This window comes from Centrocercus urophasianus, unplaced genomic scaffold (assembly GCF_019232065.1).
Source record: "Centrocercus urophasianus isolate 14NV4802_14NV808 unplaced genomic scaffold, USGS_Curo_1.0 seq_24, whole genome shotgun sequence".
NCBI classification, from domain to species: domain Eukaryota; kingdom Metazoa; phylum Chordata; class Aves; order Galliformes; family Phasianidae; genus Centrocercus; species Centrocercus urophasianus.
In genome coordinates this window covers 16,197,514-16,220,220 of record NW_024884800.1, presented here as the reverse complement: position 1 = coordinate 16,220,220, position 22,707 = coordinate 16,197,514, and the positions used below count along the sequence as shown (strand labels likewise).

General features: G+C 41.4%; 1 protein-coding gene and 1 long non-coding RNA gene across 3 annotated transcripts in view; one reads left to right on the top strand and one right to left on the bottom strand.

Annotated features, from left to right (window-relative positions):
- The window catches only part of LOC122163549, a 7,499-nt gene extending 4,398 nt beyond the window's left edge, over positions 1-3,101 (top strand). For both annotated transcript variants that reach the window (XR_006169969.1, XR_006169968.1), the window contains 2 exons: positions 1,196-1,340; positions 2,316-3,101. This is a non-coding gene — a long non-coding RNA (uncharacterized LOC122163549). The remainder of the gene's footprint in view (positions 1-1,195; positions 1,341-2,315) is intronic.
- CUL4B (cullin 4B) lies at positions 7-21,747 on the bottom strand. The gene is made up of 21 exons (XM_042824831.1): positions 21,680-21,747; positions 20,421-20,930; positions 17,653-17,768; positions 14,061-14,164; positions 12,599-12,668; positions 12,046-12,119; positions 10,907-11,069; positions 10,720-10,809; positions 10,359-10,441; positions 9,351-9,418; positions 8,185-8,303; positions 7,458-7,650; positions 6,391-6,495; positions 6,033-6,143; positions 5,243-5,328; positions 4,309-4,416; positions 4,050-4,163; positions 3,332-3,437; positions 3,085-3,257; positions 2,416-2,568; positions 7-1,626 (listed from the first exon to the last, which is right to left on the bottom strand). Exons 1-21 carry the CDS (start codon positions 21,690-21,692, stop codon positions 1,531-1,533), a joined length of 2,655 nt encoding a protein of 884 aa, XP_042680765.1. The 5' UTR covers positions 21,693-21,747; the 3' UTR covers positions 7-1,530.
- Positions 21,748-22,707: the final 960 nt, after the last annotated feature.

Below are 22,707 nucleotides of genomic sequence, written 5' to 3'. Positions count from 1 at the left end.
CACACACACACACACACACACACACACACACACACACACACACACACCCCCTCTCTCACATGTAGGCCCCTGAAAGTGGGATCACAGTGATAAAAGTTAGAGATCACAGAGCGCTAAGTTACACTGTCACTGAAAAGAAAGTAACATCTTGCTTACAGGAAACGTCTGCTATTCCCCAGGACTGTTAGTGCCTGAACAAAGATGAGGTTTTTCATTGTGCTCTGCAACACAGCTGATTGTAGGTCTAAAGCTTGGCTGTAAGGAAGAACTGTTACGTAGAGGAGTTACCTTTCCTGTTGACATTTTTCACCCCATGTATTCCTGTCGTACTGCTATAGCAATAAAAAACAACCTGTTGAAAAAAAGCTCTACATTCAAGTGACTTATTCTCTCGTGTCTTATCCAGATGTAAAGAATGCTCTCTGGTCACCTAAGACGATGTTTTAGATGCCTTACAGCAATACTTGGCTGTCTTTCTGTATGAGAGGTAGGCTTCTGGGTTTCTCGGAGGCCTGCCACATCTAGGGCTGAGTTCTTAAAGCTTTAAGTTAAAGCAATCCAAAGCAGGGCAGTCTCCTACGTGCCCTGTCTAAACCTTGAGGTCTGTTCAAGTTCAGAATGTTGCAAAACAAAACAAGTATTAAAATTAATTTGTAGCTTTTGTTCTTATAGCTTTACCACAAGAACAGTGTGGCTTTTCATAAATACCTTTAAATAGATTCTCTTTTGTAGAGTATTGCTGCCAAGAGGTGAAGGCCTCCTACCCATGTCCAGTAAGAACTGTCACTTTTGTTTCCATTATGGCTGTTTTATGTTAAAATTCCCAAAGGTGAACACTAAGGTCTTACAGGCAAGCCATACAAATACAAATCTGAACTTGTTTTGTTGTAGCAGTTATTTAAGAATGATATTTGTATACATATGCCCACACTACAAACTTGTATAAATCATTTTATATTGGTACCATTTTGTCTTAACTGCAACCAAGAACAGATTCCACTAGATCAGCAATAAGCGTAGCTCGGCTTATTCCCCATCTCCCCTCCCCTTGAGAAAAACCCTCGTGTGGGTATCATCCAAACCAATGGTATGTTGCTAACTGAAATGCATTCTGTACAGTAAATTAAAAGTTTGCATGCAGTTTAAGCATTTTAAAGGCTATTTTCTTATATTAACCTTCTGTTTCCATTTAAAGGTGTGAAAGACATCTGTCATATCAAGGGACTCTCCTCTTCAGACCCAGAGTCAAATGGAATTACGAAGACCAGATACTTTCTTGCAGCTTCCTGCACATCTTACTAAATAACATGCAAAGAGTTCAACAGCATTCTTCTTAAAATGTAAATAGTACTCTTTAAATGGGCATGTTAACCACTGAAAGAAGTCCACTCTACTATTCTCCTCCATTACACTGCTTTCATTCAGTCATCGGTAGTATAAAAAGTCAATTAACGGGATTAACAGGCTAGTTTATCCACTGGCAATTGCGTATGACACCGAGTGTGCAGTAAAACAAAGGCCAACATATGTTTATGCAATATAGTTGTACTGATTTGGGTTTTCTTTATCTCTTTCCATGTAGTCTCTGTCAATTAAGGATTCTATTCTCTTCTTAAGGTCAGCAGGCTGTAAATTAAAGCAGACGTCAGCATTATTATTTTGTAGTCAGTGCTTCTCAATTCTACCTAAGCCAAACACCCATACTGTTTGAGATGACTGACGAAACATCTCCCAACACAAAGCTGCTGAAGTTTGCAATGTGCAATTAAAGAGAAAGCTACAGAATTAGCTGGGATGCAGCACATAGCTGAGCTCAGATGTTATCGGAGACTCATAGAATCTACGTTATCTAAGTTTTATGTCACTGTCTTCTGGAAAATCAGTTTGCACTCATACACAGTCAGCTATTCTTTCCCACATTGCATCTGTGGGCCACTTTAACTTTGAGACACCAACATGTAATTTCCATTCCATAATTTTTTTTTATATAACACAATCTGTCTGGAAAAAAACACTGTACATTGACTGGCTACTGATTTATTAGTATGATATCAGCCAGATTAAGTCGAGGATCAAAATGATTCCTGCTTATCTGAACCGGTTGCCCCGATTCTCTCAAGACTGCACTGCCACAACACTTGAGAAACAGAAGAACATCAACATGCAAACAGCTTGGCTTCACCATCATACTAACAAACTCCCAGTTCTCAAAACCTTTACTATGTTGTACTAATTTAGAGGTAACATTCACATGAACTAATGAAACTGGCACTTAAAGAACCCTGAAATAACCTATTTTTTGCTCCTCCTATCAGGAAAGAAGAAACACGTTTCGGATAGAAGCACCGTTTAACTGAGGACAGGTGAAAGGACAAAGAGAGCAAATTTTAAAAACAAAAGGAATCAGTACTGCACCTTTACTGGGAATTTAAGCTGGTTGTAGACCTCTGACACAAGCAAGTTATGACTCAGTGTTTTTCGCATCTTCATAATCCGCACGATGGCCGCATCGATCTGGTACTGCCGGTCCTGGAACACCCTCTCTGTAGTGCTTGCCTGCTCCTCTACCTGATGGATCCATTTAGGAAGAGTTTTAAAGAGAACACAACTGTTGAATACATTCTTCTTCATATCTAAGACGAGTCTTTATTGTGAGACACTAAGATGTCTACTGTAAAATACTGGACACAAATCCTACAAAATATGCAAGTCCACTGTCGTAAGAACTCGTGCTGGGAGTAAAATCTTTGCACAGATTTTACATTAGCTGGCAAATTCACAGTGGATCTGTTCACAAATCAGGAAAGCTCTAGGGAACGATTGAGGTGAACAGAGCATCCACTACTTGGAACCTCTGCTGATCAACTTTAGAGATGATGGATTTCTAAGTTAGCACAGAAGCTCGTGTTTAAATGTCCACTGTTAAGTTTGTGCTATCATCCAAAATATATGTGCATCCTTCACACAGATACCATTATGGACATTACAACTGAGAGGAATAAAGCTTATAAATGGGCAAGCAACAAGATACTTAGCCCAAGAATGAAATACCTACATTATTAGAAAAAACAACAAGAAATATACCGTTTCTTTCATCTGAATTTGGTTGATTTTTATCCTGAACAGCTTATGTCTGAAATCATCATTGCATGTGAACTTATCACCATCTTCCACATCCTTTCCTTTGGGGCTCTTAGTCAGTACTCTAGCTTTGCCACAAGCCAGAGATTGAAGTGTCCTTCTCAGCTCTCCATCCTCTAAAGCAGAAACAAGTTGGTTAGTATCTTCACTCAAGAACACACTCGAAGCAGTCAGTGTTTTTAGTACCAACCTATCCCAGTGGCTTGCTTTATCTCTTCTAGACTGAACTCCTCTCCTTCATTAAACATGAGCAGCACTAGTGTCTGGAACAAGGAGACCTGAAGCTCTTTTTTGCCCTATCACAAAGGAAATAACAGACATCATTAGGCTGTTTTAGGGGGATCAACTCATTCCTCTACGGCAATTATTTCTCTTACAGGATGCAGTTGCCTCATTCATTTTAGAATATGAAAGAATAAAAGTTATTGATCTCCTCATGTTTACTGTGAAATGCAGAGCAAGACAGAGGTCAGATTAGACTAGCACACCTACTGAAAATTTGCTAATGTAGGCAACTGCAGACAAATTCAAATCCAAAGTGTGCTTAAAATTACAATCTGAAAGACCTTTAATCCAAAATGTAAGACAAGTATTAGTTCAAAAGCACAGCTGCTATTACTAGCTTGGATAATACTTGTTTCATCATTAACATTATGAAAAATAAAACTGAGCAAACATTCGCAGCTCTCAAGGGAAATCTTCCTGAGATATATTCACACCCACAGAGAGATGATAGAGGGAAATAGTTGGAAGCTCTCTAAAAACTGCTATGTTCTTCCAAAACTTGTTTTTAATGAAAAGGCTTCTACGTTTGCCATCGGAGAACAAAAACACCTCTATACATTCCTAAGGTACACCCATATTTGGATCTGGCAAAGCCAGGGGAATAAGAAAAACAGGAGACTCACCTCTTTAAATTCTGCTTTCAGCACACAGTGTCCTAGAGTTGACTGCCACTGAAGCTTCCTGCCACTGTGTTTTCCTAAGTAAAAGGTTTTGAAAATCTCCTGCAGTTTTACCATCTAAAAAATAGGAAAAAAAAAAAAAGCCGTGATACCAAACAATTTCTATTTTAAAAGCTCTGCAGTCAAGTAAGACAAGTTGCAGATGAAGCCAAGGTGCACTTCTGTTAGGTTGCTACTTGGCATAGTGGGTGCATATCATTACCTCTGGGGGCAGGTGGACCTCCATAGGCACGTAGGTTGGCCAGTAACCCATAGTCAAGATATTCACTGTTAGTTCAATATTGCCAGGTACATTCTGATTTTGCATATACTGCAGAAAGAAACACGTTGAGAGAAAACAGTATTGGTGACACGTGTTTTCAGCAGGACTGAAAAGCTAGCCAGAGAGCATGATGAGAGCACAGAAGGCAATAACCCTGAGGTATCTTTGCTGCATAAAATGCAGGTTATGTAGAGGAAAAGAAGAATATAAAAAAAAGCACTTTTCTGATGTTCTAAAGGTGCTTTACAGGAAGATAATAACAAAAGTGCTTTAGGAAGCTGATGTGAAGATGCACCTACTTACATGTGAATTGAGCAAACTAAGTTGACCTTTGCTTATAAGCAAAACAGTACAGAACTGCCCTAAGTAATGGCCAAAAGGATTGGCCTGGAGGCATTGTTACCTGCTTAAATGACTGAACTTATGAGGCAGTCCCATCAGCATACAGTGCTATTAACTAGCACTAAAATGTTTTTAATTTTACAGTTCTTCTTCCATTACATTTCTTTTCCCTGTTCTTTTTTTCCCCTTTTAAAAACTACTTCTTCCAGTTCATTTCCAGCTTCGTTGATCAAGAGAACCACCAACAAATTCAGCAACATTTTCAAAAAGTACAGAAACAAATTAAGAAATCAACTCCCACTGAGTTTCAGTAGGCACTGCTTTCCCTGTCAGATATTTGGGCACTCCCTTAGAAAGCAATCACTTATATTATAGGTAAGTAACATAGGGATAATCCAAAAGGAGTTTAACTCAAATTACAATAGAAATGTTTACAATTAAAGACATTCTGTATCTCTCACTAGACTTTCTGAGAACACCTCACTCAAAAAACAAGTAAATGAAGGAGCCATGGCAGGCTTCTCAGCAGTACCTGTTTAAATTGTATCATTATGTCTTTTGAAAGCTCCATATCTTTAAACATTCCTTCAAGTTTGCTCGTGAAAGCAGCTCCACATTCTGTATTTGGAAAAAAAAAAAAAAAAAGACAAATCCATTCATAAAAAGAACTTTTATCAAATACTGCAGAGCAGCTACTCTACGTATAAGAATGTATACTGAGGCAGGATGATCTGTTTCATCAAGTGTTCTTAAATAAAGATCTGGATATCATTAAGATAATAACAAACAACAAGGGGGGATGTTTTAGTTACTTAGTTACTTGCAACCAGACTTTTTTCCCCACAAGGAAAACAGACCATTCCCCCTCCAGCTGCACTGGCAATTTGTCACTCAGGCTTTTATTCCAGCCTTCATGAGCTTCCTGCCAAACTCTCCCAATGGTGGAACAAGTCTCCGAGTTGTAAATGCTGCTACCCCCCCCAGACTCCATTGTAAAGCAATGAAGACCAGAGTACAGAACTGCCAGCCCACAGCTTCATCTTACTGAGCTCACATGGAGGAAATAACGAGAGGCCATCCTCAAGTTTGAACACATCACTGATAAGCTCTGCATGGAATCTCAACTCTTATACAGAATGAGCTTCAAACTGTTGGGTTTTGGCTATTACTGTCACAGTTACTAAATTTAAAGCAAATGATTCTCCTCAAAAAACACCAAGAGATCTTTGCTGCCATATAGAGGGAAATCTAAACAGTATTTCTGAGTCGTCCCATTAGAGTGACTATTTTCAAATAAGGCTGAAAGAACCATAGGTATTTACCATGTTTGAGTTTGGAAAGCATAGATTTTTCAGCATCTACTGAAGCACTCTTCCCAACTAATAGTCTCTTTGCTAGATCTTTTTTATAGAAGGCCTCAAACACATCTTTTCCTGTAAGAGATGAGATTTGACAGCGATCACAAAACATTGAAGGTTTTATATAAACATTTTTTACTATTAAGGGGCTTTAATGCTCAATAAAACCAACGAGGACCTTGATGTTGACATTTCAACAGATTTGGAGACAGATCTCATAACGGGAATTTTAACTCATTAAACAGCAGTACACTTAAGAATGCAGAAAGACTGCAAAAGTGAATCCAGTGTACCTTTACGCTGCTGATTAAAGAACACTTACCATATATGAATCTAAATATGATCATAATTTTATCCAGCATTTTTTCAAGTTCTTCATCAGTAGCTTCTTTGTTGCCTGCCCGAAGCTTTGAATCTACATATTTAGCTAAAAGAACATTAAAGAATAAGTTTAGCACACGCCCAGCATCACAATGCAGCAGTACCTTAATGTTTTTCTGCTTTTATATCTAATATCATTAAATCTTTTGGAAATTAAAGGATCTTGAGGTTACTTTAATCACAGCTAGTTATAAATCTCTTTTCAGAAAAGCAGTTGTTGCATCTTAACTTTAGTACAGTTAAATAAAATCTTTGTGTATATGTGAAATTCTGGTCTGTATTACAATCTTGGTGCACAAAGCCAACACTGCTGTTAACATGGCTGTATTAGTAAAGATCATGATAAAGAAAAGAAATATGTAAACTAGTATTTCAATGTACTGTCTATGCCACCCAATTTCTCTAACAGATTGCAGTCTAGCTTCCAATTGTTTGGTAAGCAGGTGAAAAAGAAGGGCAGAAAGCATCGTGCCACCAGCCTGAGAGCACAACAGGCAGCAAAGCCAGTGTTAGGCACCATCCAGGCAAACCATTAAGGTATTTCCAGTTGCAGAGAGCTAGACACATAACAGAAAGATGTAAGCAGCCTGCTTTGTAAGCTACAAAGGCTCTGTTACCAAGGAGATGAGTTCAGTGCAATGCCACTTCTCTCCACTTTTATAAAAACATGAAGACAAATACCTACGTGGAGCCCCAACTGCCCTGTGCACGTGGTAACTGCTCAGTTATGTAAGGTTCTGAAAGTCAGAATTACTGCTATTCTCAAAACTGGAAGCCAGTCAACTGCTGGGATGCCTAAGTGCTAACAGCTTTCACTTCTGTAACCGAAACCTCTGCAAGAATTCACCAGCATAACAAAGCACAAGAGATCCCACAGTCTGAGGATGCATTGTGTGTTAAGGCACAGCACAACAATTCCATCACATCACATCTCCTTAAGCTGCATTGGCAACTTCCTTCCATCCCTCCCACCAAATTCTCACATGGGAAGAGACAGAAACAAAGTACCTATGAGTTCAGCTGGCTTATTTGGTCTTTTGTTAATGAATGTTTCAAAGGCTTCTTTCATGGCGTTTACAAACTTCTCATTCTTGAGAAAGCAAACATCAATAATATGGTCAACCTTGTCTTTAAAATCAAGCAGTTCTTGGACCATGGTTTTGTCTTTTTCTGGATTAATTACTATGGTGCTACCAAATGCCTGCAAAATAAAACATTTTTCAATTAGCCTGAATAATGAATGTAAATGACAACATTCCTAAAGCCTAAGTTATCTCTGTAATACTTTGGTTTTGATATTCAAGTTAAGTTGCACTAACACAACAGAAGAAACAGCATTGTAAATGAATTACTACATAATCATTCTCAGAACTTGTATGTCGACTCAAAACCAAAGTAACAAATACAGAACTTTTTTCTGACAGTAAATTTTAAGAGGGTGATGAGAGAAGTGTTTTGTCAGTATCAAAAAGCACGTGGCAAAATATAGTTGTCTCCCACAATCAGCTGTAAACAAAATAACTCCTAATTTGTTCACAATTTGGCAATTAAACAGTTGATGTTTTCTTCAACGTGACTCGAACAGTTACCGTTCTTTACCCAGTAGAATTTGAGAGGCCATACATTAAATGGTCATCAGCAAGTGCTGTTAATTCTCACAGATGCAACAGTTTCCAGAGATCACTGAAGTATCTGTGTATAAATTCCATCAACACCAGAGCTCTACAAACAATACCTTGATGTACTCAATCCAGTGCTGCAAGAGAACTTGCACTCCACCTCTCACCCGACTGAATAACTGATACAGAAGGGACAGGTCTTGAATTCGGTTTTCATCCAGAAGGTGGTTTAAACCTGCAAATAAGAGAATTTTAGCAGCAGTTACAAACCTACAGTAATTCAAAGAGAGCACAGCTTATAACTGCAGTAAGGGCCCTCCTCAGTGCTGGTATTTCTTATCAGTTTTTTTTCCCTCCCCCTCCCTGGTTTGCAAAGCTATCCAGCTAACAGAAAGAGTAAAATGCAGAATGGCTACTTGAGCTGATTCTGAGGCTAATTCACACATCACACCACTTTTGCCTGCTCCTGCTTTGCTATTCCCTTAAAATTTGTGGACTTCATGCTCTACTGATCAGTAGGAAAGGTTTCTTGGCAATTCCAGCTGAAAAAATAAATTTCACAGGTGGTTGAAGGCAAGAAGCTTCAAGAAATAACTTCATCTTCCACTTTAAAGTTTTTGGCAAAAGGCTCTAAGAAAAGTAGCTGGGTAAATACTAAACACTTGATATTGCTCTGAACAAAGAATCTACCCCAGATGTGCAAAAAGACGCTCACACACCTCTGTCATCCAGAATCTGGCAAGCAAGAACCGGATCATTTCATTGCTCAACTTCTGATGAGCCCACATTTATCTCCAGACCCTCTCTCAGAGTAACAAAGGATCATTCTGATTCTACAGATACTGTTACAGAGCTGTTGCAATGCTCTTTGCAGCTCAAGTTTATTATTATTTTTTTTAAAGTTGTATTTTATGAGTAGCAAGTAATCAGTATTTCTCTTGTCTGGTAAAACCATAACTCAAACGCTGCTCCCTTACCTCTGAGTGTCCAAAATGATACTTAACACATTGAACTGAAGAAAACCCCAATTTAGTTTTCATTTTATTTTGCTGTGTATCTGAAAACCACCACTGTGGCCCTGACAAGAAGAACAATGCTTGCCTACTTGCAAAATGGTCAGTGCTATTCCATGAACTGAGTTGCAAAGGGCATTACAGAATGATGTCAGCTTGAGCCCTGCCCCAGCATTTGAACCTGTCACTTTTTTTTTTATTTCCCCCAGTACAAGAACTGAAAGCCCCAAGCAATAATTAGAAACATTTCTATAAAGAGGAAAGATTACCTTTCTGGAGAATGGCTGTTAAATGTTCACCTAGAAGTTGCTTTTCTACAGTAGCAATTAGTGGCTTCCTATAGAAGAAAATGTTTAGAATTACACATTTATCCTTTTTCCTTCTCAGTAAATGTTTTTTTTCCTCCATTTGTTGACTGAGGAATTAACTCTCACATTAAGCAAGCAGTGACCTCTAAGCAGCTGGACCAAGACTCCATCAGTGAAGAAGCTGAGCAAGAAGTCTATGAAAGAATACACCTTTTCCTGCTTTGTGGGAGATTTGCCTTGGGGCAGGAAACAAGGACATCTCACGAGCCAAGAGGTATTCAAACAAAATAAGGAGGTGGCCACTGATAACGGCGTGGAAGAAGGAAGCCACTACATGAGCCCAAGTTTTTAACAGCTTAAGGAAGTAATAAATCAAAATTTAAGCTTGTAGCAGCAAAGCACCTTCCTCACTGGAATGCTCTGCACCTGCTTTTTAAGAAGTTGCTAACACTTGCTCATAGTTTTATGACAGTGGTGAGCACAGCAACCACAGCTTTATGTTAGAAGGACGTTCCTCGTGCCCTACAGTCATGACTTCCACTTAGTTTATATCCAGGGGCAGGATTTCCTCACAAAGACTGAAGGGTGCCATTAGTCAATATCTCACACTCCGTAACAAACATGCAAATATTCTTGTGTAAGCATCAAAAGTCTCTTACTTGAGAATTCTCTCAAATAAATTGGCCCTATCTTTTTCAGGTAAGATAAAAGCTGATTATTTGCATGTCAGGAAGATGCTCAGACCGGGAGTGGCAGCCTCTGTTCCTCCAAGCAGACACCCAACAACGTTTTAAGTCACAATTAATAGCAGCTTAGAAAAAAAGAATATCAGATGTGTCAACCAAGGCAGTGATTCATCATAACCAAGAAATTTTGGGGAACAAGAAGCATTTGATAGTCAGTCAGTGACTGAAACAAGCTGATGGCCCTCAAGAGAAGAGCCAGACCAACCAAAGAGATTGCACTTACTGCGTGCTCTGATCCAAGTAAGTGATTATCCTGTCTGCTTCTTCTTCCAAGCGCTTGTTGACATGGTGAAGATATTCTGGAACCTGGAAATGCCAGCATAGTTTTGTATATTTTAAAAATCAAGAGAGGAAAAAAAAAAAAAAAATCAGTAATATTGGCTGACAGCAGCAACAGATCCAGTTGGAAGGGGCAATCATCAGCACTCTGAAGGCAACTCCAAGTGAATTTGCTTTTCAGGCTATGATAAACATGCAAGGCACAGTATGGCCCAACACACTACGTAATGCACCAGAACAGTTCCTCCCCTTGAAAAGCACTCAATTAGTAGGTATAATAAAATACCATTAAGCATTCAAAATACCTCACGTTCCTGCATCAGCCTCTGTCCTTCTGCTGCATACAGACGGTTAGTTTCTTCCAAGAATCTGTGCTCAAAAGAATCTTGATAAATCTAGAGAAACAACACAACGAGCCAAGGTAAAGCTTACCAAGCACTAAATAAGAGTAAGACATTTATTGATTTACAGTTAGCACAAAAGTTTACTCACCTGCAAGTCAGAAAGCATGCTCAGAAGGCTTCGCAGTAAGCTCCTATCGATAGCCTCACCATTTCTTTCTCTCTCAATCAGCAGAAGAATGCCATCAATTGTTTTGTTCTGAACCTTCTGATCACTGATTATATGAGTCCTGAACAATTCTAGCCCCATATCCCTAAAAAGAAAATAAAAACTATTTAATAAATTAAGAATCACCTCTGAATAATTCATTAATAAAGCAAGACCTAGATCTAACAGGGAGCCCAATAGCTTTCTCCAAATTCCTCATTCCTCTGCCCCCAAATCACTTAAGGTGGATAAACACATGCATACTGAAATTAATAATGACAACACACCAGTAGTAAATGACAGATTTTGAAGACCAATGCACACATTTTTCCTAAATAATCACTGAACTTTTACAGCATTTTCTTTTTTACTTGGCAGATGACAAAACTGTTTGAACAGCAGCTTCTACAAGGAAAGGAGAATATCATCCTCACTTCCATACATGAGCTGTTGGGCAATATCCCTTTTTGTCCATCACTTCCTAATCTTTATTTCTCTTCAGCAGCCCTTAGAAAAACTCTGTGATTTGAAAGACAAGGAATGATCACAGCTTTAGGCATCTCAGTTCAAAAGCTCCATGAATTTGGAAATGTGATTCTGGACACTTGTAGAAAATTCAGGCCCTCCATCCATCATTCTTTCATTCTGTGGCAAAGTAATTCACATAGTATAGCTCCCAGTCAAGAACCAAACACACAGTATGGTGATGGCATTGAAGGGCATTTGCTTAATTATTAGAACAAGAGAGAGAGAATAACTTGCTCTTATTTCAGGTAACTTTTCCCCTTCAAAAACATTCAATGACTACCACACGTGTAAAAAGCAATACCCAAACAAGCCAAACCCTGGCACTTCGTTTGCTGAACATGAATACATGCTTTATATTGCACAAACTGGATGCTGGTATCTACTTAGCTGAGACTTTCTATCAGTTATTCTACAAGAATCTGCAATTCACCGTAAGGACATTAAAATGAAGAAGGTGTGTCCTCACCATCCAGTTTCAGGTCAGTGGAAAGTACTTTGCCAGACAAGTGGTAACTTAAATAACCCCCTCACCATGTTATTCTCTGTGCCCTTACCAAATAGATGGCAGCATCGAATTCTGAAGTACGTAAGTTCGGTCCAAGAACAAAAAAATACTTCTAATCATAATCTGGTATGAGAAGAAACAAAAAAAAAAAACAACCCACAATTATTCCACTCTCGAAACTGAGGAGCAAAACAAATGATGCTCAGTGGCAACAACAAAGAAATCCCCAAGTGAGGTTTCAGGCAGTTTGTTCAGAGCGCGCTGCCAATCCCAGAGGGCCATTCAATGTGACACTCAGCATTCTTCTCCTGAAAAGAATAGCTTCTTTCATAATAGGTACAAGCAGAAAACAGCCTGCATGAAAATAACTGTTCCGAGTTGCACTGGCCACCCCCTGCTCCAGTGTCACCATATCAAGAAATACACTACTGTATTTTCAAGGCTCTATTCCCTATGTACTAGATACAATGTATTTCACAAAGAAGCCTTATCAAAATGAAAGATAATGTCTCAGAAGCACAGCGTGTTGGTAAGGGAACAGAATTAAGTAAAGCATCAGCTGGACTAGAAAACTGCTTTTCTTCCCAAAGAGAAAAACTTACCATTTGTCTGCAGTGATCTTGCCAACATTTGTCTATTTTCTTTAGAAAAAGAACACTATCCAAGGAATCCGTGCAGAAATCATTAAGAAAATTATGATTAATAGGTTGCATTAGCATTGAGCTTAACTTAAAACAGAACAAAAAACACATAACAGTACAACAAACTCACCTATTACCAAGGAGAAGCACCTAATTTCTTTCAAGTTGTTTAATTTTAATGAAGGCCGTGTTATAAACAAACTGCTTTCAATAACAACAAACCCAAACAGTTCCAACTTCTTTGTTTTAAAAACTAAATACTTCTGAATGTTTTGTCCAACACCCCAGCTTGGAGAAGACACGCAGAGAACACTGAAAACCCACACACTTGAAGCTCCAATAATCCACAACATACACCAGTTGCTCCAAAAGTAATGCCTCTTATTTATTTCCACAGAAACAACCAGAAGGAGCACAGTAACACCAGCTGATAGAGCATGATAAAAGAAAGTCACAGCTACAAAACAGTGCTTCAATCATCACCACCACTGGCTCTGCACCTGCACCAGCCATGAACAAGAGCCTGCACATAACTACCTGCACCAGGTGACCTCTGTCACTGCTGCTGAAATGCACCACCCAGCCCTCGCTGTGCTCACATCCACTGTCTGGTCTCCATCAGTGTTCAGCAGGTGTCAATGCATGCCAGTGGGTGCCTTTTTTCCCTGCATGAAGGGATTCAGTCCCAGCCTTTCGCTCCGTACGCACTCCCATGTCAGATGCCATTCTGTCAGTGCCCCTCTGCTGCCATCTGTCACACAGCCACACAATGTAATGGGACCTGGTGGGAAGGCCCAGCCTCTACTGCTGTACCATCACCACCATAAAATAGAAGGCATTACTTTTAGAGCAGCCCCACTACATATAGGTGCTGTAACTTCAGCTCATATCAATAGGAAACATCAGGAGATAAAAATTTGTCCTCAAAATTCTACCTGTACTCAGCCTGCAGCATAATTCTGGTACCAACCCAAACCCACTTAACAGGATCTCATTCTGATGCAACTCCAGATGAAGCTTTCTGACCCTCAGAAGCAGTACCAGCCCAGACCAGTAGGACCTTTCAAACAAGACAGGAACTAGCTGCTCCAACTTTCCTTTTTACCTGAACAAGGCAATCTGAGCACGTGACACAACAAACAGTCTTTGAAGTCTTACTCCAGAGTCTAATTTGAACTTGTACAAAATGTCAAAACATTTCCTAAGTACCAATGAAACTTTCTCAAGTTTGCAGGTGGTCACAGATACACAGGAACCAGAATTGGTCTTTGTGAGGTCCTACAAAAACACAAATAGACCCAACTATGCAAAAACCAGGAATTCAGCTCACCATAGCTCAGTGTCATGAACTACTTAGAGAAATCCATCACTACATACTGGCAGGTAAAAACATTTTGGCTTGTCAACAGCTAAAAAAGGATATTCTCTGAACTGGTGAATTTGTGCTTTAATGTGGTCTTCACAGATTTGTCTCAATTGTTTGTACAAGTTTGCTGAAATCTTGTAGGAGCAGAGATTTTCAACAGCCTGCAATAAAGAGAAAGCGACAGTAAGAAGTCTGTCTGTGTTCTCACATGTGGTTTTACAAGGAAAAAAATAAAAGACATGGGATTATGCTGCTTCTCACTCCAAGTCCATCATCTTCTGATTGCAGCACTTAACATCTGCATGCCAAACACCAGAGATAAGTGACTGCAATGGTAAGAGACAAAGGAGAGCTGTGCCCTGAGCAGCTCAGAACATAAGTGCTTATTAATTTCAGTGTACAGAGCATGCCTGTTCCATTACACTGAAGCCCCCTCAAATATTTGCTAACAGCTCACACAAACTGTCAAACAGCTAACAGCCACTGTTACAAGCACTGCTTTGGTTATTGTTGTGCAACTGGTAATCACTGCTGGGGTACACAGCACTTCTTGATGGAGACAGCACAAGTGAATCAGTAAATATGGGCTCTGTGACACAGCAAAGCTGGAACAAAATAAAACCCAGCCAACACTGCCAACAGGAAAATCAAACTTGCATAAGCTCATCAGAAAGAAACAGGTACAGCAAGAGTAAGCATGGCATTAAAGCTGAGCCAGCATCTTCTGAGCATCAACGCACAGAAATGTGAGCCAGGTGTGGGACATCTGAATTAGGATTAGTAAAAAAAGCCAGAAATTGTCAGAATACACAGACCTTAGTATCTGCAAACAGCAATAAATTCATCTCTGACTTAACACATAAAGAATCCCAAACAAATACAACAACACAACAGAACACATTCTAGACTACAGCTCAGAGTAGGTTGTGAAGGATAAGCAACTCTGTCGTGCTGTACCACCTGTAGGGGTAGGCTCAACATTAATTCCCACAACCTGCTGCTGCTTATTTGCTGCTTTGATTTCAGAAGAAAAAGATGATTGAAAACCCCAAGTTTAAAGAGACTTGATTCAAGTTCCACTAAGCAGACAACTGACTTCTCCAAAGTAAGCTGGAGAAGCAACAGAGCAAGAAAGATGGATGCTTCTGACTTGCTGGTTGCCCGCACAGCCCCCCAGCCTCACTTCTAACCAGCACTCCAACGCCAGCAGCGATTCTGCTGTACTTGAGCAGCAGGTGAGAGCTCCTGCTCAGCTCAGCCACTTCAGCTGAACATCCTCCTCACTGCTGCCTATCAACCCAAGTGCTATTTAATCACTCTGCCAAAATCCTTCGAGAGCTTGGCCTTTTTGCTGCAGACAGAAAAACACACCTATTAGCAGATATGAGCACCTGCTTGTTTTTATACAGTGCTCATATAAAGCTGTGCTTCTCCATTTGTGCATCAGAAATCCCAAAACATCAAACTCAAGGCTTGTGCTGGAACACCAAATACAAACGTTCCGCATCTCTGTTGGCAACAACCATAAAAATATTTTTATTTGTGAATTCTGCCCAACTTACTGGCACTATTATGAGGATTTTTAAGGGGACAAACTTCCTCAGCACACAAGCAAAAGTTTTAGCAGATTTGCTTTATGAAGCACAACACTGCTGCAACACTACTGCCAATTTTATTGCTAGAGTTACAAGACATTATTCTACACAAGGAATCCCTGATAACTTTAGTAGCTGTAATTCATCAAGTGGTTTTACTCTGAATTACCAAAATAAAACCTTTTCATCAGCGTCTTACAGATGGTCAAAATATCTGAATCCATGAATTTAAGGTGAATTCTAGTCTTTTAATTAAAGCATCCAAACGAGGGTTTGTGGTAGGGAAAGCAGGAACAAAACAAGCACTGCTTTGATGAAGGAACCTCAGAACTTCCCAGAAGTAGTGTGATTAGTTTAGAGGGGGAAAAAAAAAAAGAAATTATAGATATGGTACCAAAGATCTTATAGATATAGTACCAAAGATAAAGTACCAAAGATCTAGATGTTTACTTCCTGGTATTAACAAAAGGCTTTTTCCCATAAAGCAGCAGTCAATTCCACAGAACTTCAGCTGCTCACAGCTGTGTTCTCTCCCCTCTTGGTTGGGGAACAAAGCAAGTGCAAAACTAACAGCCCACAACCAAACAAACCCTCAGTGTTTGCTTGGTGAAGTTTTCCATCACAGACAAGAATGAAACTAAACAACTCCACTAAAAAAAAAGGCACCCTATTTTGAGGTGTGCAGCAACAACTTCTGCAGGCTTCTGCAATTTCCTCTATGCTTGGATAATGGTGTCTGCCAAGGCACGTTTGGAATCAGATCCATTTACCAAACAGTTGCTCAGAAATGACATCAGTAAGCACTAAAAACACCGGTGATTCCCAATCATTTTAAATCACAACACTTTTAGATTTATAAAAAGAACAGGAAAAAAGTCATACCTGACTGCACTCTATTTTCTCGAAAGGTATCTACATTATTATGATGTTAAAACAGATTAAAAAGAAAAATCTTACCCTTTTCTGTGAGCAGAAGAGTCATGAAAAGCTAAGGCTGTGACAAAAACCAGCAGGACTGGAGTGGCAACATCACAGCAGATACAAAGTTGTATTAACAACCTTGCATCTTTAAGCCATTTCGAACACACTGCAGTACTTGACTGGCAGTTATTTGCTCTGCTCTTCAGTCCAGGGCAAGTTATTTTAAACACAAGCCAATGCAGCCTGTACTTTGTTATTAGTTTCACCAGTGAGCATTATAAAAGTGTAATAACCTTAAAAATGCACCAGACCAAGGAACTTGGCCTGGGAGGATCCAGGTTTCACGAGGAACACAACTTATTTTTCCCTCAATCTGATCCCAAACCTTGTGCAAACTGCATTTCTGTCCCAAGCTTTTCACAGAAACCAGGCAAATCTAATACAGTGTTTATCAGAAAGGGGAGGGAATGAGGAAGAACTCAAAACCAGGTGAACAGAACGACATCTACAGAAACAGAGAGCAACCAACAAGGTAATAAAAGCTTTCAAAGTAATTAGAGTGCTTCCCTATAACAAGCTTCAGCAGTAATGCCACTAAAACTCTAAGTTCAGAGCAGGTGAGGAGGAAGAAAAGTCTCCTTATCCCATCCACCAAAAAAGAAGTTGAGTTTATAAATAAAAGGTTATGAGATGCAGTTTAAGACCGATCACTTCCTCGAAAGTTTAGGGCAAAACAATCAGAGCTGTTGCTGAAACAAACAGAAGTGAGCTCTGAGTTGTTGGACATAATGCTGAATGACAAGCAATTACAAACTGAACCACGACAGTATTGTATTTACTTTTAAAAAGGCAAACAAAAAATGTTGGTTTTCAAATGAATTCCTTCTGAGCCTCAATCAGAGCTATAAGAAATCTTTTCCTTACCTAAACACCACCAATTGAGCACTTCCATATTTCTCCTTTAGCAGCTAACACATCACAAGACCCAAATGCAGCTACTTGCCTTATTTATCAACAAAACATCACGTTCTTGCCATTACTGTAAGATCAAACAACAACAGGAAAAGACACCAAAAAAACCCCAAACCATCAAGAAAATCCCTCCTCTCAACACTTCTACTTGAAGCACTCACCTGATAGAGCTCCTCTAAGTTGTACTTAATGGAAGTACTGTTCTGGATTGCTTCTACGGCTTCTTTCAGTTTTTGCCAGGTTTCATCTGTGTAGTTTTCAGGCAATTTGGGTTTATCTTGAAAAGGAATTATTTTATAGAGTTTGAGAAAGCATTTAACAAGAGTCAAATATTTTACCTTTTACCAAAAGCACAAATCTAACTCAGAGAAGAGAAAGTAGAAGTTGATGTTCTAGCTTATAATTCATATGTGAAAAGAAAGCAATAAGGCAAAAGCAGCTTCTTGCATTTGAAATGGCAACACACTATAAATCCAGCATTACTCTTCACACACACATGACAACACCAGCAGCCCTAACAGCCTGTGACTGTATTGAAAAATACAAATAAAAACCAATCCAAATAACACGGGGAGCTCTAAAACCCAGGAAGGTTGTTCTGTATCTTTATTACACTCCTTCCTGGTACCAGAATGGTACAGGTAACAGGGAAAAAAACAACAACAGAACAACAAAAGCTGAAAACGATGGATTAAGGGATAAGGAGTTGTGTACAGCATACTTTTAACTAAATACATGAATTCAACTCTGCATTAACTTGGAAAGAAACTCTCAAGAAACGTGCATAGAAATAGTTGGTGTAATACAGGCTTTACGGTCACAAGGAAAATCTCTGGATTTTGAACTAATCTATTTATGTCTCTCTTGGGTTTGGCCAGAGGATATTTGTACAGTGAAGGCCTCTTTTAATGCTCACACAGCTCAAGCGTTTGCAGATTTTCCAGAGAGGCCCTGCTATGCAGAGCCCACAACAAGACCAGAGCAATTACCACGGGATGAAGAAGATTACCCGTGTCACATTCTCAGAAAACCAGACTATTTTAAAATTACAAGTTCTCAAGCTTGCTCAAGTGACCCCTTTTGTTGGGTCACAGAAGTTCCCAAATGCAGATGAGAAAAGGAGAAAAATTAGGAAGTCAGATGCATATCAATGTCACCAACAAGTGAAGCTGACTGCATTCAAACAGACTTCTGCAAATTTAAAGTAAAAAACAAACAAACAACCAAACACCTCAAAACTCTCTGATTTCTCTTGGGGATTAAAAAAAAAAATGCTACTTCTGTTTACTTTTCCCCCCCATACACTTCCCTACAGTACTGGTAATATCCCAACACTGACTACCACACAGGGACAACTCACTAAATGGGGACTTGCTCATTTTCACCAGCCTGTAATGAATAAGACGTACAGGAGTAAACACCAAGCTTCTGAATCTTAGGAAGTTGTAAAGGATGTGTATTGCTATCGCAGACAAAGCACGCTACGATTGTTAGTCATCTTGGCATGTGAGCATAAATAAAAACCAGAGATGCAGATTCCCAAGACCTTCTTTTTAAGGAAGCGACTCCAAGAGCAATTCATAAGCAATGATGATTGCAGCTCCACGCCATCCACGCCATGTAGTTAATATTTTAAGTGTGAAAAGTCGCCTTCTCTTAAAACTAAGGGAGTACACACAGCAGTGGCATTTATTTCTCATCATCATGTAACCACGTATTGTTTTAAAACAACCAAATGAACAGATGGTGACATGGCAGCATGGAAACGGACCAGGAACATTCTTGAGAGTTCGGTGGTCCTTAAAGCAAGGAGTCACACTGGAACACTGCAGTGGTTCAGGTAATCCTGGTTGTCACCTTTTGTGCTATCCCTATAGAACATTTGTATTGACTGCACCTTTAGAAGTAAGTTTTAATCTCTGTCAGATCTTTAAGTCCTCTCTTCTCCTATCCAAACACGCAAAGAAAAACAGAAACACTCAGGAAAGTAAGTTTTCGGATTACTGTAAAAGAGAAGAATGGGCTAACAAGAAAATCTCACAATCTTCAGATATTTTAAGGGTAAAAACTACAGAATTTTAGCTAGGCTCTCTGCCTTCACCTAGTTCAGTATTGTTCATTAGAATATCATGCAGCATTCACATCAGAAAGCTTCATTTCTCTGCTTGAGTTGGTCTCAAGTAACAACACTGGAAAATCTCCATCATGTTGGTTGAGAACTTACAAAATAATGTGAGTTTGAGAAGAAAAAAGGAAGAATGCATTAAAGTAAAAAAGATGTTAAAAAATTAAACAGTTAGTATGGCAGTGATCATACTGCAAGAAAAATAACCTGCAGAAGTCTGAACTACCTACTTTGAAGTCAAGTAGGGGAAGCAGAAAGGAAATCCACCTTAATAGCTGGATAATCACATTAGTTTCAACATTTAAAACTAAGCACAAGAAGATTAACCTACAAACAGACAAAATACACATGGGCAAGACATGTAGATCCAAGTCTATTTTTTTTTTAAAGCGTATTTTGCAAAGACTTACCATAAACAAGGCTAAAACATGCAGTACACCCTGAGTCAGGATTACTGGAAAAGTGTTTTCAAACTTTAGAAGTTTGATCAAAGGTGATTTACACACTTAGGCAGTAAAACATTTCCTTTGACATACTAGACAGGGCCTTCTCCTCAACAGAGTGAACACGGTCAGAACAATAAGCCCAGGCAGGGAAGTCTGGCTCAGGATGTGCACGTGATCGGGCAGGGATGCATCATCAACATAACCCCCCCCTTTACATAAGTCTAGGAACGTTTACCACAGAAAAGCATTTCCTGTAAAACCTGGAGCTATTTGAAAGCCAACCGGTTTTCACGTTGAAAACAAAACACAAAGTTGAGCGTCAGCTCCGCAGAGATTGTGAGGAATTACGGGCTGTTACCTTTAAAGTTCTTGATCACTAATTTCTTAGCGGAGCCAGGTTTACTGTTGGCGAAACTGGACACAGTAGAGGAGGCAGCTTTGGTCAGGCCATTGGCGTGGTGCCCTACGGCCACTGAAGAAATTAAAAGGCTTTTATTTTTGAGCTGCTGTTGGTGCTGCTGTTGAGAAGAGGCAGCGGGAGAGGAGGAGGAGGAAGACTCTTCAGCCATCTTCACATCGAGTCCGATAAAATCCAAGGAGTCCTCAAAGCGCAGCTTCTTCTGGAGGTGATGGTTGGAGGAGGCAACCCCTGAGGAGGAGCACGAAGAGGCGGTGATGACCAAAGAAGACGAGGAGGAGTTGTTTTTGGAAGGAGATGAGGAGCAGGAGGAAATGGAATCGAATTCCTCTCTTTCGGAGTTGCTGTTATTTAACTTTCTCTTCTTGCAGGAGGAGCTGCTGCCGCTACTACCATCAGTGGCAGGCCTGACCTCCTGAGCTGCAGCGGAGGGGTTGGGGGAAGAGAAACCTGTGGGAAACATGAACACACAGAAATGAGCAGGCTGAGGGGCACCAAATCCTGGCGGTACGACAAAGAGGAGAGAGGTTCAGCGTCGGCCTCCGGCGTCTCTCAGCGGAGTCCTTTAACTGCTCTCTCCGTATCGACAGAGTCCCTCGGAATTCCCCCTCCTTCGCCTTCTTATTCCTCGGAGGAACCACCGGCTCTCCTCTCTTCCCCGTCTCTTTGCGACTTTCTTTCTCCTCGCGGCTCTCCTCCGTCTCCCGCCGCCACTCCTCCCTCAGGGCAGCGCCTCCGCCCCCGCCTCTCGCCACCCGCGGGCTCTCCTCAGCGCCGTTCACCGGCCGCGGCGGCTCCCCGCGGCCCCGCCACCACCTCTCCTCCTCCGAACGGCAGCTGGAGGGCCGAGCGCGGCCCCGGCGCCCCGGCCTCGGCGCGGCCCTCAGCGCGGCCCCTGCCGCCCGCTCCCCGCGCGGCTCCCGCCCGCCCCTCTCCGCTGCCGGGGCGCTGCCGGGGCGGCCGGGCCCGGGGCTTGTTATTGTCAGTGCGGGCGGGGAGGGAGCCTAAAGATGGCGGCGCATCCGCTCGCTGTGCATGCCGGGGCGCGGCCGCCAGACGGGCCCCGCTTCGGCCCCGGCGGCGCGACCCTACCCGCGAGGCCCTTCCTCCCAACCGCCCCTCCTGTCGATCCCGCGCTCGGCCCCGCTGCTGCCTCCGCCGCCTCTCCCCGGCCGCCGTCTCGCTGCCCTCTGACCTACCGGAAGTGATCATGGTTGCCGGCCGCTCTAACGGCCGCCCGCCGGACCCCCTCGCGCGCCGGCGCAGGGCGTGGCATACGGGGAGTGGGCGTGGCCAACGGCCCTCGGTGCGCTCCGCAGCGGCGCGATCGCTGCTGACGTCCGGTCCGCGCGCGGGGTTGTGCGCATGCGCGGGGCGGGGCGGGGCGGGCGCTCACGGCTGCGCTCACGGCTGCGTTCGTCCGATCTGGCGAGGAGCTCCGTCGGTGTGCAGAGGAAGGCCCCGCCGGGTGGGAGCGGGTGGCGACCGGTCGGGGCCGTGCCGTGCTGTGCTGGGACTGCCGCTGTGGCTTTGCTTTATTTCCCAATGAAACTCGGGGGAAGGTGTCTAAGTGTTTGTTGATGATGTGCGTCAGTATTGTATCATGTTTTGTCCTTTTCTGTTTTTTTTTTCTTTAACACTGTGTGTGTTCTGACTGTATTTCACTTGAATAAATTATGCTATTTGTGATTTTACTTTGCATGGCTGCTGTCATTTGTAAGTATTGCATTTTAATTAGTTATTCTAGTATCGCAGTTGATTCATTGCTTTGCCATAGAAAAGGAGCTTGGATGGTGACCTGATCTTTCACATCCTTCACACCAGCAGTGACGTTTCCATTTGGATGTCAGTGTGTATGGCTGTATGGCACTTAGCTGTTTGCAGAACAAACCCCTTCCTGGCTGCTTTTCAAAGAGATGAGTAGCTGTTCTGTGTACTGGAGATGGAATTACCGCAGCTGGCATGAAGCAAAACGTTTTGATTCCAATGAACGCTGTGCTTGTCTTCACTTGGGCCCACGTGGGCTGATGGCTGGCATTCCCAACCCTGGAGCTGTTCAAGGCCAGGGTGGATGGGGCCCTGGGCAGCCTGGTCTGGTATTAAATGTGGAAGTTGGTGGCCCTGCCTGTAGCAGGGGGATTGGAGATTCATGACCATTGAGGTCCCTTCCAACCCTGGCCATTCTGTGATTCTGTCATTCTGAGGGACGTGGCCACTGCTTGCACAG

Coding starts and splice junctions, on each gene's coding strand:
- CUL4B (XM_042824831.1), bottom strand. Junction 5,329..6,032: donor GCTTTCCAAACTCAAACATG/GTAAATACCTAT, acceptor TTCCAAATACAG/AATGTGGAGCTGCTTTCACG. Junction 4,417..5,242: donor TAATGATACAATTTAAACAG/GTACTGCTGAGA, acceptor TTCTTTCTGCAG/TATATGCAAAATCAGAATGT.